The following is a 15,442-nucleotide window of genomic DNA, read 5'->3' on the forward strand; positions in this document are numbered from 1 at the left end:
CTCTTCACAGGTTTAACAAGCTGGTTAACAATCCAACCTATGTGATTACAAAGGTGACTCTTCGATCGATCCTCATCCAATCCAATCTCAATCCCAATCCAATCCCATCCCATTCACCTTGAAGTTAAACTTTCAAGAAATGTATCAACTCTCTCAACGTAATCTACTTCGTTCATTCTCAAAACCACTCTTAAAATCCCAAAGAACTTTCGCAACCCCAACAAACCAACATCCTACTCCAACTCATCCACCAAAAGATTATGATATAGTCATTGTTGGTGGAGGTCCAGTTGGATTAGCATTAGCAAACGCATTAGGTAAAGTCCAACAATCTCTTCCGACTTCTAAAATCAATATATACACTTGATTTCTGAGACTTGAATTGTTTTTTTTTCTTTTTCTTTGGTTTATAAAGCTACATGTAAAACTATCAAAAGTTCAGGTACTCAAATCTCGGTTTTAGATTCAGCTAATCTTGATCAACTTAGTCAATGGACTTTACCAAATGGAGAATGGAGTAATCGAGTTAGTTCACTAACCAATGAAAACATGAGATTTCTTAAAAGTATGATATCTTTTTTTTTTTTGGATTGGATATCTTCCTATCATCAAAACAAAAAACTCAAGTTAAAGTTTGGTTTGATTAGGTATTGGTGTATGGCAACATATTGATCTTTCTAGAACGAATCCATTAGAACGTATGGAGGTAAATCATATTCCATAATCCCAACCTAACCTTTTTCTTCAACTCAACTCAACTTTTTCCACTAATTCTCGAATTTTTTTTTTACCTTAGGTATGGGATGGTCTTTCAGATGCACGTATCATTTTTGATTCATCAGATGGATGTGAACCTAATGAAATAATCAATCAATCCAACTTACCACATATGGCAAGGTTTATTGAAAATCTTCATTTACAAACTGGAATGTTAAGAAACTTAAAACTTCAATCGAATGTTGATTTAATCGGTTCTACTAAAGTTGAAAGCATTCAATCTGATCCAAATAATTTACCTTTGATTTATATGAATGATGGAAAGATCTTTAGAACTCGGTTACTTGTGGGTCAATGTTTTCTTTTATCCTTAAAAATTCTTTTTTTGATAAATTTAAATTGAATTAGGATCTTAATTGATGATGATTTCTTGATGGGTTTAAGATTGGAGCTGATGGGTTTAATTCACCGGTTAAATCGTATGCTAAAATCACTTCTACTGGTTGGAATTATGATGCACATTGTGTGGTGGGTACATTAGAACTTGAACCTACTAGTTTAAATCATACCGCTTGGCAACGATTCTTGACATCAGGTCCATTAGGAATCCTTCCCGTAAGCCATTCACCTCTTCCCGCTTCACCCAAACGATCTTTGTAAACTGATCCGCTTGATGGATATCTTTTTAGCTTTCTGATAGATGTGCATCATTAGCTTGGTCAACTAAACCTCAAATCGCAGCAGGTCTAAAATCCTTGACGCCCCAAACCCTTTCATCAGTCATCAACGCATGTTTCGCCTTACCTCATTCATCTATCGATCCGATTCTTAAACAAATCGGCACTCATTCCAAAGAAACCCCAATCGATTCGAATTTAATCCAAGCAGAAGTAGATTGGAGTGAATCCTTAGTACGATCAAATCAGCTTTCATCTGATGAATTACCACCTAAAGTCACGGGAGTTCGAATGGAATCGATTGCAAGTTTTCCTTTGAGAATGTTTCATGCTGATCAGTATCTTGGAGATACGAAAGATCAAGCAGAGTATGCTGGACCGAGTAGGGTGGCTTTGGTAGGAGATGCCGCTCATGTTTTACATCCGATGGCTGGTCAAGGTTTGAATTTAGGATTAGGTGATGCAAGAGAATTGGCTAAGACGGTGAAGATCGCACTGGAAAATGGACAAGATATTGGTAGGTTTGAGTTTAGGATTTTGATTTGATGATTTCAGATTGAAAAGGTTGATTTCTTTGGATGTTTTTTTAGGTTCATTGACAGCTTTAAGTCCATATGCAAGATCTCGTTATATAAACAATCATTTAATAATGGCCACAGTGGATAAATTAAATAAACTTTATTCGATCAAAGCTTCACCGATCGTATGGGCCAGATCAGTAGGTGTAGAAGTCTTGAATGAACTTCCGAGTCTTAAGAATTTAATGATGGGAAGAGCAGGTGGTGACTTAAATTCAAATCGAATAGGTATATGGGGAACCGTAGCTGATGTTTATGAAACGATTGAAAAGGTTAAGTATCTTTCGGATGGAATGGTTAGGATGGGATTAGGTGCCTTGAGTTCGGTTTTTCAACGTGATCGGTTTAGAAATTGAAAGTCAGATTTGAAGAAAACAAAGTAAAGTGAAAACGAAACAAAAATGTATTATGATTGATTATTTAAAGCAAAAAAAAAACTCCATCAGATTGTTTAAGAGTGGTGTATGTACAAATAACTTTTTTGTTTTTAAGTTTCATATACTATGTAGGTTGTTTGTGCAAGGTTTATTTTTCGGTTTGATACCAACTTTTATTGTTTATACTTACAGCTCCTAGAGAAGGGTTTGGTGATTTGTGGTTGGTACTCGATTGATTAACCGAGTGGAAATATGGAGGTACGGTCATTGAAGAGAGGACAAGTTGAATCCAGATAGGGTCTGATCAACTCTGGGGCGGGTTTTGGTCAATTTGAGCTTACCTATGGTCAAGAATCAAGATGTGGCTGGGGATGCTCTTGAGCGGTTTTGTTTTTCTCCATGTTTACATTTTTTCTCTCGGTTCTCGTTTTTGCAGCTCTCACACTGCAATGCGATGTCCGTTCGGCGGGCACCGCTTCTCGTATGTACACCACGCTGTCTGTAAGGCACGCCCCAAAACTTAGTGCCATCTAGCCAACGTTTTAATGAAAGTATTCCGAAAGATATTGGTGGCTTTTGATTGAAGTTGTATTATTCCGAAATGGGATACAATTGAATTGAATTGAGTTGAAAGATATAAAGAGATACATATAAAGCTTGAGAGTGAGCTGACTTGAGTTCAGAAAGAACAGTTAATCCAACTTGAGTGCGATTGATTTCAGTGAAGATGTTCAGATCGATCTCAAGGTCAGGTCTTACGATTACAAATCACTCTCATCATCTTAATCTTCATCATCAAACTCTCAAAAACAAAAACAACAACCATCAACAACAACGAAGAAGATTCTCACAATACACTTCTACGATGATGTCTTCTAGTTCAGTACACCTTTTAAAATCTCATTTATTCATATCTCTTTAACTGATTTTGGGTTTTTATTTATCTTTTTTAGGTTTTAATAAGATTCAAGTTAAGAATAAGTTGGTGGAAATCGATGGTGATGAAATGTAAACTATCATTCGTTTTCTTGAATATACCAAAAAAACAAATCAGATGATTCATCAAAGGAGAATGAAGTAAACTGATTAAATGATTTGGTTTTGATTGGAATCGTTTGGAATGTAGGACAAGAATCATATGGCATAAGATCAGATCAGATCTTATCTTGTAAGCAACCCAACAAAAAGAAAACCCAATCAATTCTCACAACCTATATTTCTTCAACCCACGACTTCATTTTGTTCACCATCCATCTAATTCTTGACTTTTTTTTTCGATTGTTTGAATAGACCATTTATAGATATACCAATTGATTATTATGATTTATCAATTCAAAACCGAGATAGAACAGATGATCAAGTAACGATCTTAGCAGCTCAAGCAATCTTAAAACATGGAGTTGGAATTAAATGTGCAACTATCACACCAGATGAAGCAAGAGTTAAAGAATTTAAATTAAAAAAAATGTGGTTGTAAGTTCCAACAAAGCAAAAAAAAAAGCAAAAAAAAAGCAAAAAAAAGAACAGGATTGTATAAGGAATTCAAATAAGAAGTTGATTTGATGATTTTCTTAGATCACCTAATGGAACGATCCGAAATATCTTAAACGGAACAGTATTCCGTGAACCGATCTTATGTCAACGAATCCCCAAAGCTTTACCAGCTTGGACTTCTCCTATCGTTGTAGGTAGACATGCTCATGCAGATCAATACAGAAGTCAAGGATTAGTGATCGATCAACCTGGTCAACTTGAATTGGTTTTCACACCTAACCAAAATGATCAAGAACCTAAACGATTGTTAATTAATGATTTCAAATCGGCTGGGGTTGGACTTGGAATGTTTAATACTGAAAACGTAAGCTTTTTTCATTATCATCACTTGTTTTTGGAATAGCTTTAACTAAGAATTGGTTCTTTCGTTTTTTTTTCGGTGGTGGTGGGGGGTATGGTACAGTCTATTGATGATTTCGCTCATAGTTCATTTAAAATGGCAATTGCTAAAAAAATTCCAATGTATTTGTCAACTAAAAATACCATTTTGAAAGCTTATGATGGGATGTGGAAAGATCGATTTCAAGCTATTTATGATAGGTTAGAGAACCTTGAATTCTTCTTTTAAACTCAAATTGACTTATTTGTTATCTTATTTTATTTCCATTTGGGTTTTTTTAGTGAATATAAACAAGAGTTTAAAAAACTTGGAATTTGGTATGAACATAGGTTAATAGATGATGTTTGTTTTTTTCATTGGCTTTTTTTGTGGTGGCTATCACGTACTCAATTTTTCTGATTTTGGATGAATTTGATATATAGATGGTAGCTCAGATGATCAAATCATCAGGTGGGTTCTTAATGGCTCTCAAAAATTACGATGGTGATGTTCAATCAGATATTGTTGCACAAGTAAGTCTTCTCTTCTTTATGAAACATTGATGAATTTCTTGAAAAGAACTTAATCTTTGAATCAATGGATCATCAAGGGATTCGGATCATTAGGTTTGATGACTTCTGAGCTCGTTACACCGGATGGTAAGATTATGGAAAGTGAAGCGGCTCATGGAACAGTCACTCGACATTACCGAGAATATCAAAAAGTAAGTTGAACTCACAAGGATGATTTGAATTGAAAAAAACTGAGATATTGAAAACATTCGAATTTGGGAATTTGTTAAAAAGGGAAACCCAACTTCGACTAATTCGATTGCTTCGATTTATGCATGGACAAGAGGTTTAGCATTCAGAGGGAAATTAGATTCCAATGAAGCTTTGATTAGCTTTGCTAAAACGTTGGAAGAATGTTGTGTAGAATCTGTTGATCGTGATGAGGTGATGACGAAAGATTTGGCGATTGCTATTTGGGGTAAAGAGATTGATTCATCTAAATATGTAACTACGTAAGTGGATCAGTCGAAAACAAAAAATCTCATTTGATCTATTTATTGATTGATTTGAATCGGTTGGATGTGATTTTTTTTTTCGTGGGTTTGACGATTGATGTGATGTTTTTTTTTGGTTTTTTTTGGGTTTTGATTTGGAAACTTCTAGTGAAGGGTTCTTGGATCATGTTAGACAGAAATTAGAATCCAAATTAAAGTCTGATAAACAAGGATCTAATTCTTTGAAATTATGAAACCACATACCAATCCAAAACACGTAAGTCAATCTACTTACTAATGAAAACAAACGTCTAAAGGGAATTGATCTAGATAAGATCTTTTTGAAAATTGATCAGGACGGTATTCTATATTTGCTCAATATATATATATATATATATAAATGATTTCAATCAACACGCTTATATTTACGAACTTGAGATTTCTTTTAAGGATTAGTGTTACTCAAAGAAGAAAAACTTATTAGTATCAATGTAATTTCAAACGTCTTTTGAGTTTTTGTTTTTTGTTTTATGCATCAGTTTAGCATTATAAGTTGAATCTTTTTTTGGAATTTTATGCATTTTTTTATAATGATCATCAAACAATTGAATGATCAGATTCCTTTTTTTGCCTTCTTTTTTTGAAATGTATATTTCTGAGAATCCAGTTTAGATTTGTTGAGTTTCCATCTATAAATAAATAGAGATATAGTTTAATGATTTGAAGAAAGAGATTATCAAGATAGATTTAACGGATTATATATCTCTTGAAATAAAAATGAATCAAACTCAATGAGAAGGTAATATGGTTATTCTAGGAATGCATTACTACATACTACCAAGTCTTCAAGATACATTCATTCATTCATTCATTCATTCATTCATTCATTCATTCATTCATTCATTCATTCATTCATTCATTCATTCATTCATTCATTCATTCATTCATTCATTCATTCATTCATCATTCATCATTCATCATTCATTCATTCATTCATTCATTCATTCATCATTCATCATTCATCATTCATCATTCATCATTCATCATTCATCATTCATCATTCATCATTCATCATTCATCATTCATCATTCATCATTCATCATTCAAGGGTATGAAACAAATCACAATAGATGTTGATAACTGAACCAGAAATCTTCAGAATACTGAATTCATTTTGATGCTCATATAGGCTACAAGATGTACTGAAGGAAGTTATTGAGACTTGGAATCAGCTCACCTTAACAACTCTTTTTTCAACATTCAATTAACCCAACATTCATGTAAATATCTTTTTTTAACCTCATCTAAATCTTTTAAACCTCAACTACAAACTTCATCTGATCCTCAACCAAACTCAAAAAATACTGTTTTTATCCATCCATATACAATATATACATTTAGAATTTCCTTGGTAAATAAAACCATTTTGATTTTGACAAAAACCAAATTCAATCAAACTCTCTACACTACAACTACTTGTTATACTTCATTTAAATTCACATAAATAACCCGTAAAAAAAAAAGTTTGATTTCTTACTAAAAATTATTAAAATCAACCAATTTTGGATTTTTTTATTTTTGAAAAAAAGTAAAAAAAAAAAAACTTCCCAAAAAAAAAAAGGAGAAAAAAAAGGAATGTGTTAATAATGATGATGATTTGGCTTCTTTTATGAAAAAAAAAATGTGTAGTTAGAGATCAAAAAAAAAGAAGGAAAAAAAACTTTTTGTTTGCTTTTGTATACAATTTTTTTGCAAATAAATTAAATGATTTTGGTGTTTGAATTACATACATTCAAAGAACTAAACAAAAAAAATGATGATGAAGAAGAAGTGATGTCAATGAGGATGTTTTTATACAAGAAGAATCGTCAAATTGAAGCAAAGAGAGAGAAGAGAGATAAAACGAGAAAAAGCAAAGAGAAAAAATGAATAGATCTGGGTTAGGTATATCAATGATGAAATCAAAACCCGAAAGCCAGATAAAGAAAAAGAAGAGAAAGACGAATTCTTGGTAAACCTCAATCGATTTCCAAAGCCAATTCTTCTTGTTCAGTTCTCAACTTACTCAAAGGAAACTGACCCATTACCATCCTCTCAACTGAATTAATCTTCAACCGATCTTCAAAACTAAACCCATCACTAATCTGACACATCTCCATTCGATCATTCAAATTCTTTTGACCAACCATCATCTGTTGAATACTTTTAAATCCATTCAACTCTCGTGGAATCAATCCACTGGCTTGAGTACAACAAGTCTTAATCCAAAGTCCCGTAAGGTTTGGTAACCGATGAACCGAACCAACTGAACTGATGATCGTCCCTTTTTCTAAATCGAAAGATGGAAACCTTTCCACTTTACTTGATTTTCGTTTTTCTTCTCTTTTATTAAGATTCAAGTCTAGAGTAGAATTCGGTTTTGAAAGTGGGATAGATGTGATGAATGAAGTTGGGGGTTGGATTGTAGTTGATTTAGCTCGGGCTTTTTTGGTTAGTTTTTTTAATACTCGAGGGTGGTTAGATGACTTGATGGTTGATGGAAGAAGTGGGTCACAATCAGTCCCGATTGGAGTTTTGTCTTGCTTCTTTTTCTTCGAAGGTCGAACGGTTGTCTCTATCATTGATTCTAAATCGGATGTACAAGCATGTTTGAGCTGAGGTCGAGGTGATAGGCCAGAACTAGGCGATTGAATGGGTTCTGTGATCTCTAGATTCGTATAACTCGAACGATGTGAAGTAGTCACCGGTTCACTATCACTTGTCATGGTCATCATAGATTCATCTCCTGCATTTATATCCATCTGAACTAATTCAAATTCCATCTCTTTTATGACTTCCTTCTCTAGGTTTTCATTGGAGATTGATGAGCCGAATCGATCATCTTGTGGTTGTGTAAGAAACGCATCTGAGGAAGATTCTTGATAAAAGAGCTTTTTTATTGGAGATTGAAGATGAATAAGAGTAGAACCATTGTTGAAAACTTCATCATCATCTAAAGCTGAAACCGAATCATATCTCAAATTAGAGTTTTGAATTCCAATCAATCCTTTTGAAAAAGCCAATTGAAGATATTGACGAAAAGTTAAACCAGCCAGTAGATTCGAACCGAATTCATGTCTATCAAGTAAAGCTTTTAAATCTTTCAACTTAATTTGAATGAATTCGATTGGACCATGAGCTCTAAAGAGTAAAAGTAAAGGTCTAAAGATCTTTAAATCCTTGACATCTTTTGTTGTGGTATGATTCCAAAACGCATCATGATCTTTAACTTCATCTATCGATCCATGATCTCTGGTGACTAATTCGAAATGTCCTTCTGACCATTCAAATACTATATCTGCTGCAATCGTCAGTTCGAGTGAGAGATTCGAACCGATCGGTTTCACATAACAAATTAATGGTGGATTTGGTAGTGATTGTAATAATCTGATGCCATATTGTATTACGTCTCGATCTTCTGTTGATATTAACATGATTCGATGTGTAGTAGTTTGAGTAGCGGCTTCTAATAAATCATTTAACAATGGTTTCATAGCAACATATCGATCCTGCAAGTATATCCAATACATCAGTTATGGCTTCTAGTCTGTATATCTGGATAAAAAGTACTCACTCGAGATAGCTTTTCGGATGATGAATCGAGTGTACCAAGAGGAAAATCAGAGGAAGGATCAATTGAATTCCGGATGAAATCTTTTTCAGTTCCTTCATCATCATAATAAAAATGATACTCTAGAATCGGATTTCGATCCCATAAACCTAATGCAGTTCTATGATCATCAACTAAATATTTAAGAAATTGTAAAAGTTGATCGATTGGAATCTTGGATTGATTTTGATGTAAATAAAGATCTAGAAAGCTTTGAGAATCGAATTGAGATGGGTTTGAAAAAGAAGAACCGAATGCATTGATCGAATGATGATGAGTTTGGTTTAGTTGAGTATAAAGATTATATTGATGATGGTTTGATTTGATGAACCTTTTAAAGAATTTAAATCGTTTGTTAAACAGTTTGATTAAACAAATTAAAAATCCAATCAAACTTGAGATTTGAAAGTAAGACTTTAAGATAATAAACTCTGTACTATTCTCATTAGGATGTCTAAGGAATTGATTGGTGATCCAATTGAAACTACCATCAAACCTTTCAAAAGCTTTAATGATCATCATTCGATTTAACATTCTTCAAATTGATAAAGTTATCTAAGAAAGCTAAAGTGAATCTGTGGTAAAAGAATAAAAAAAGTTAAAGTGTAAAGTCAGTTTAATGAATCAAATCATCAGAATTAAATAAGTGAGAATACGAAACTAAATCGAGCTTTATAAAGTTCTGCAATCAAACAAAAACGAAAACTCGTTTGATCGAGTATCGTTCGTATCAAGACAAAAGAAGAAATCAGTCTTAAACTTTTTTTGGAAAAAAGTAAAATGAAATCAATCAAGAAAGAAATTTGAAAAGATTGATATTTGAATTGAAAGTAGAGATGTTTAAAATATTTTTTAGTTTTTAGTTTTTTTTTTACAAGACTTGAATTGCTAAAGATTCCCGATTTGACTCTGAGGGACCTGCCTCTTACTCTTGAAGCTTGCAATTATTCTGGATATGATAGTGAATGTTGAATGAGAGAGTATTTTGAAAAGCATAAAAGAAGTGAATGAAAAGTTCATTTAAAGGAATTCCAGATTTCCTTCGATCTCAAACTCCACTTCATCACAACTGTGTACCAGGTCCACAATCTTGCAATTTATTTAAAGCCCCCTCGGCTCATATCACAACCACCATACAACATCTTATACTATACTGCCAGTGCCCACTACCACCACCACCCCGACATCCAAACGCTCAATATGATTGAGCATCCACAATCACAGAATCAACCGTCCAATGTACTACTTACTTCAAATAGCTTCCAAATGGAAATATTCCCAGGTCTTGCCACAAAGATATCTAAAGGAGATGCATAAATAACCGGCAAAAAATGAGTGATTTTGCCAATGTAGGGATCTAGCCTAGAGAAAATTCCAAACAAGAATCCCATATGAAAGCTTTCAACCAAGATCAAAAAGCCAATGACCATCAAGTATCTTATCATCATCAAATAATGAGTGTATGCTTAACAACATAAAAGATCTCAAATCAAACTTTTCCAAAAAAACACTACAATTTTCATGTTTCGATTTCTAATTCTATTCAAGACCCCAATCAAGTTCATCCCAAGACCTTTCATCTTTCATCTTTCATCTTTCTCAAAAAATCTGATCAACCACAAACTCTTTATCTTTACATATCTATACATTTATACACATATCTAAATCCTTAAACCCAAAACAAATCATTCATTTATTATCTTTATTTATTTTTTTGCAATCTCTTTCAAACCAAACCAAATCAACAAATTTTTTGACGACGACTTCTTCTTTTCCTCCCAAAAATAAATCAATTTAAAAAAAGGCTACACAAAAAAAAAAGGAATAAAGTATTAAAAATTCAAACAAACAAACCAAAAAAAAAAAAAAAAACACAATAGATCGATACAAACACATCTTTTTTTTTCTTTAAACAAAAAAAAAATCAAAATAAACATCAAAAATAAACATAAAACACTTTCTTTTAGTCTTTTTTTCTTTCTTTTTCTTAATCTTCTTCTAGATATATATAAAACGTTCCTTTATTCTGTTTAATCTATAAAACAAAAGTGGATATAAAAAAAATCACTCCCCTCCCCCCCCCAAAAAAATCAACTAATCCCAAATTCCCTTCCCTTTTACCTCTTCTTCTTTTGGATTGTAATTAGAAAAGTTCAATAAACCAACCGAAAGAATGAAAAAGAAGGATTATACGTAAACTATACATAAGTTTTCTTTGTTTTTGTTGAATATATATATAGAAAAAAAACCTCAACCATAACCTTAAACACAAACGTATACACAACTGAGCTCCACGCGAAATAAAAAATCACAAGAAAAAAAAAACATAAAAGAAAAGAAAGGTTTGACAAACAGGTATTAAGGTGTCATTTTTTTTTTGAGAAACAGGGCAAACTAAGATCCCATTTTTTTTGTTCGACTATCAATCTATTGTTCCATCGCATAGGCATCATTATTCACTTGACTTGGCTTTGAATCATTGTCTTTCTTCTCAGGTGAAAATGATCTAACAGGTGATAATGATCGATGTTCAAGTACGAGTGAAAGACCTTGACAACTTGCATTCCTAGTGATTCGTCGATTGTTATTAGGATTATTATTGATTCCTTCATTCAGAGTGGTGGGTATGGTTGAATTGTTATTACTATTTAATTTCATCATGCCTATTCCTCCTACAACAGGTGCAGTCATCTCTTGTTTTTTCTCTTTCATTCGACCTGTGAATATGAAGATAGCACGATCAGAGATTTATCACTCAGTCTAATGCAAGTTAAAGAACATGTTTGAAAATCGCTTACCAAAAAGTTCACCAACCACCATATAATCTCTTGGTGTGGCAAAACTAGTAGGCTGTTCTTGTAAGAACCTCATCACAGTCTCTAGCGCACCCAGAGCTTCATCAAATCCGACTCTAGATCGAGCATTGGGACCCTTATGTGCATTGTTACGATTGGTGGGCCAGCCATCAGAAGATCCCCAACTACTTGTGGCAGAAGGAATGGAAGCCGATCCGAAACTATCGGTATCCTCCTTGGCAGAATGTGGACGACTCATCATCACAGAGGCAACTCTTCCTCCAGTTCTTGAAGGACAGACTGGTGCGAGTTCAGGACCAGCAGATCGAGGCATGGTACCATATTGATGATATTGATTGCCATTGGAGTGTGCCGAATACGAAGAAGATGCGGAAGAGGTTGAGCAGCATCCAAGGGTTGGGCAGACCCCTCCACGTCCAGTATTATGAGCCAGATGAGTGGGTGGAGCTGAACCAGGAGATGCATAAGGGTGATAATATCCAGCTGGACTAGGTAAGGCGCTAGCACTAGAATGCAAGGCTGGATGCGAAAGTGCATGACGAAGACTGGGGAAGTTGCGTCGGTTCGGGGCGGTACGGATTGGAGTCGGGTTAGGAGTAGAATGGAGGGGGTGATGAGAATAACCAGAGGCAGTAGTACCAGGTCCAAAGCCATGAGTCGGTCCGCGAGGATCATCGCCATTGCCAAAGACTGAAGATGATTGATGAGAAGCGACAGAGGCTGAAGAGCTACGAGAGTGGGTTGAGCTGGAGTGATGGATTTCCATTGAAGTTGGACGATAATCAAAGCTCGAAGGGTGGCGCCTTCCTAGGTCAGTTGCTTGTGATTGATTTCCGTGTGAGCTGAGCGAAGGTGGTGGTGGCGGTTGATTAGAAGGTTGATGATGATGAGAGGGGAACACGACCGTCTCCTCCGCGCTAGTTTCAATCTCGTCACCATACTCTTCTACTCCTTCCATTGCATCGTCGTGATCTGCTGGGTTCTTGTCAGCTGGTTGAAAATGATGATCATGATCGCGAAGGGGTGCTCTGGAAGGTGAACGAAGGGTGCGGGAAAGATCGGTAGACTTGACGCCAGTCGGTCCATCACCAGTGGTGGAAGAGTTGGGACTCGAAAGGGGAGGTGTGGCCGGCTCGTCGACGTCTTCACCGCCGAGCCGTGGCATCAAGAGTGGAGGCCGAGGTGAGTAGAGTCGGGTGGGTGAGATTGAACGCTTTGGGCCTTCCTCTTCATCGAGTTGTTCGGGATCGTCTTCTTCGAGCTCTTCTTCCTCTTCTTCTTCTTCCTCTTCCTCTTCATCCTCTTCCTCTTCCTCTTCATCCTCCTCGTCTTCTTCTTCTTCATCTTCATCGACACATTCATCTCTTTCCTCAGTATTGCCATTGAGCAATGTAGCAGAGCGTGAGGTCTGAGGAGTTCGAGGCGGTGCTTGAGTCTCGGTCGATTGTATGGGTAAAGCGTGGACCTGATGAGTGATCGATTGAGACTGCTCGGAAGTGACCGAAGGATGATTAAGATTAGGATCAAGAAATCGACCACCCTTGATCTGAGCACGTTCCTTGAAAGCGTCAAGCCAACCGTTGGAAGCCTTAAAAGCCCCTTCACCTAATCCGATCTCCTGTGAGACATCGAGTGCTAAATCTTTGATGGTACGATCACCCAAGAACGCGCCTTGAAGGGCTCTCATCCGACAACGCCTCACCACCTCAGATTCAAGTTGTGGAAATCGACCACCTCGATGTTTGATCACCTTTGCAGCTCGAGCAGTAGGCGAGATGCTGAGCCATTTGTCACGATACTTGAGAATTTTTGAAACTGAAGATCGATCGATACCCCATTGAAGTGCGATATCCTCTTGAGTTGATTTTGGATGAGCAGCAGCATACTCGCAAATCCTACGACGATCGAGATTGTTGAGCTTGGACTGACGTCGAGCTGTCTTTGGAGGAGGTCGACCAAGAGGATGCGGAGGATGAGGAAGTGGATGGGTAGGATGATGCGGCGATTGTTGAGGATGATGTTGAGGGTGTGATTGTTGTTGAGATTGATGGTGATGGTGATGGTGAAGATGATGAGATGAAGGAGGAGCGGAAGGAGGTTGATGTTGGTGTTGGTGTTGGTGTTGATGATGGTGATGATATTGAAGGTGATTAGATTGTGATTGTTGATTATGGTTGAGATGGTGATGATAAGAAGGCTCAGGAGGAAGAGTGGAGATTGAAGGTAAGAAGGCTTGGTGGGCCAAGATAGCGTTGGGTGTAGGGCGGGAGAGCATGTCAAAGTTGACTATGAAGAATGTTCGAGATAGATCACAATGAGAAAGACCAAAAGAGAATGAACCGAAAAAAGAAACAAATGAGGTGAGATGTTTGTAAAGTGAAGTCAAGAGTATTTATTATTGTGGTCGGGATTCAGTTGAGTTGATTCGATTGAGAGTGATAAAGAAAAGTAAACAAGATGGTTTTTAAGATATATATGTATAATTCGAAATCAAAAAAAAAGATGTGAAGGATATCAACTAGAAGACTTGAGTGAAGTTTTGAGTAAATACAATCGATTCTTGATGCTTGAAGAAGGAATTCAGGATGGATGAGGAATCAAGCAAGTCTAGATGGATGTGTATGATGGATTGGGGGAATGAAGATGGTCGATCGATTTGAAGAGAAGGAGAGTTTTAAGTTTTGATACCAAGTTTTTCTGAGTTAAAAGAATTAATCAGAAAAATAGAACTCATACACCAGAAAAGAAAGTAAGTATCAAATTGAATGTTTGTTGTGAAGTGAAGGTTGGGTGTGTCAGTGTGTGTGTGTGTAGATTATCTTTTAATCTGAGAAGGAGTCTAAGTTAACGGTTGAAGACTTAAATCAACAACTCTGCGTTGTACCAATTCTCAACATCTGCTCAAGGAATTGATGACCAAATAAACTATCAAGCTGATTGATGATGATGACGATGATGAGATTGATAAAGTGTAAAGAGTAGTGAGAATGTATCATCCAGTAGAATGTCAACTTCCTAAGGATCCGATTGGTTGTGTAAAGTAGAGATTACAAATTGTGTATTGATTGATCGATTGATTGAAAATTTTCCAAGAGATGGGGTGAAAAGAAAGAAAGAAAGAAAGAAGGAAATTAACGAAACTTAAAGAATTGAGAAGGTGTTTGAGTATGGTGAACTGAATTGAATTCACTAGTTCTAACTTTTTGGATTTCAAGTATAAAGTAGCACACTCTAATAATTCATGAGAAGGAAAAGAAGGAAACCGTGAAACCAAAGTTAAAAGATACTCTCTCTATCTCTATCTCTCTCTCTTTGAAGCTCAATCTTCTCCTCAAGTCTTGGGTGTGGTGATGATGAGAGCAACTTATGCAGTCTATAAACGTCAAGTCAGATACCCTGTAGAAGATTTCTTTAACGCGAGGGAAAAGTGTGGAGTGAATGATCAGTTTACGTCTACATACTACAAACCACGAAACTAAAAGATATTACACACACACCAAAGGGAATGCCAGATAAGTATCATCTGGTCAAATCAAGTCTCAAGTGTCATCCACCGATCGAAAAAAAAAAAAAAGGTTGATGATCTTAACCATGGTGTCATAGGATAGGGTCACACACACGCACTTCAATCGAAGATTTCGTAAGAGCTGCTGTTTTACCGTACTCTAAACAGATACTCATCCATCATAGCTCACTCTTTTGATTGATTTGAGGGGCAACTCTAGAATCCAGAGAATTGTCTCAGAGAT

General features: G+C 35.7%; 3 protein-coding genes across 3 annotated transcripts; 2 read left to right on the forward strand and 1 right to left on the reverse strand.

Annotated features, from left to right (window-relative positions):
- Window positions 1–139: 139 nt before the first annotated feature.
- On the forward strand, window positions 140–2,328 carry MELLADRAFT_32404 (uncharacterized protein; the record flags this gene model as incomplete). Its single annotated transcript, XM_007403462.1, has 7 exons — window positions 140–317; window positions 416–565; window positions 648–706; window positions 797–1,063; window positions 1,162–1,332; window positions 1,407–1,911; window positions 1,985–2,328. 7 exons carry the CDS (start codon window positions 140–142, stop codon window positions 2,326–2,328), a joined length of 1,674 nt encoding a protein of 557 aa, XP_007403524.1.
- Window positions 2,329–3,214: 886 nt separating this feature from the next.
- On the forward strand, window positions 3,215–5,250 carry MELLADRAFT_86745 (uncharacterized protein; the record flags this gene model as incomplete). The annotated part of the gene is made up of 10 exons (XM_007403463.1): window positions 3,215–3,227; window positions 3,303–3,357; window positions 3,476–3,517; window positions 3,640–3,822; window positions 3,925–4,207; window positions 4,307–4,443; window positions 4,525–4,585; window positions 4,666–4,755; window positions 4,833–4,946; window positions 5,029–5,250. 10 exons carry the CDS (start codon window positions 3,215–3,217, stop codon window positions 5,248–5,250), a joined length of 1,200 nt encoding a protein of 399 aa, XP_007403525.1.
- Window positions 5,251–6,634: 1,384 nt separating this feature from the next.
- Window positions 6,635–9,936, reverse strand: MELLADRAFT_114796 (uncharacterized protein; the record flags this gene model as incomplete). The annotated part of the gene is made up of 3 exons (XM_007404086.1): window positions 6,635–8,776; window positions 8,842–9,452; window positions 9,539–9,936. 2 exons carry the CDS (start codon window positions 9,409–9,411, stop codon window positions 7,247–7,249), a joined length of 2,100 nt encoding a protein of 699 aa, XP_007404148.1.
- Between the last annotated feature and the right edge of the window lie 5,506 nt (window positions 9,937–15,442).

This window comes from Melampsora larici-populina (genome assembly GCF_000204055.1).
Source record: "Melampsora larici-populina 98AG31 unplaced genomic scaffold MELLAscaffold_1, whole genome shotgun sequence".
Lineage (NCBI taxonomy): Eukaryota > Fungi > Basidiomycota > Pucciniomycetes > Pucciniales > Melampsoraceae > Melampsora > Melampsora laricis-populina.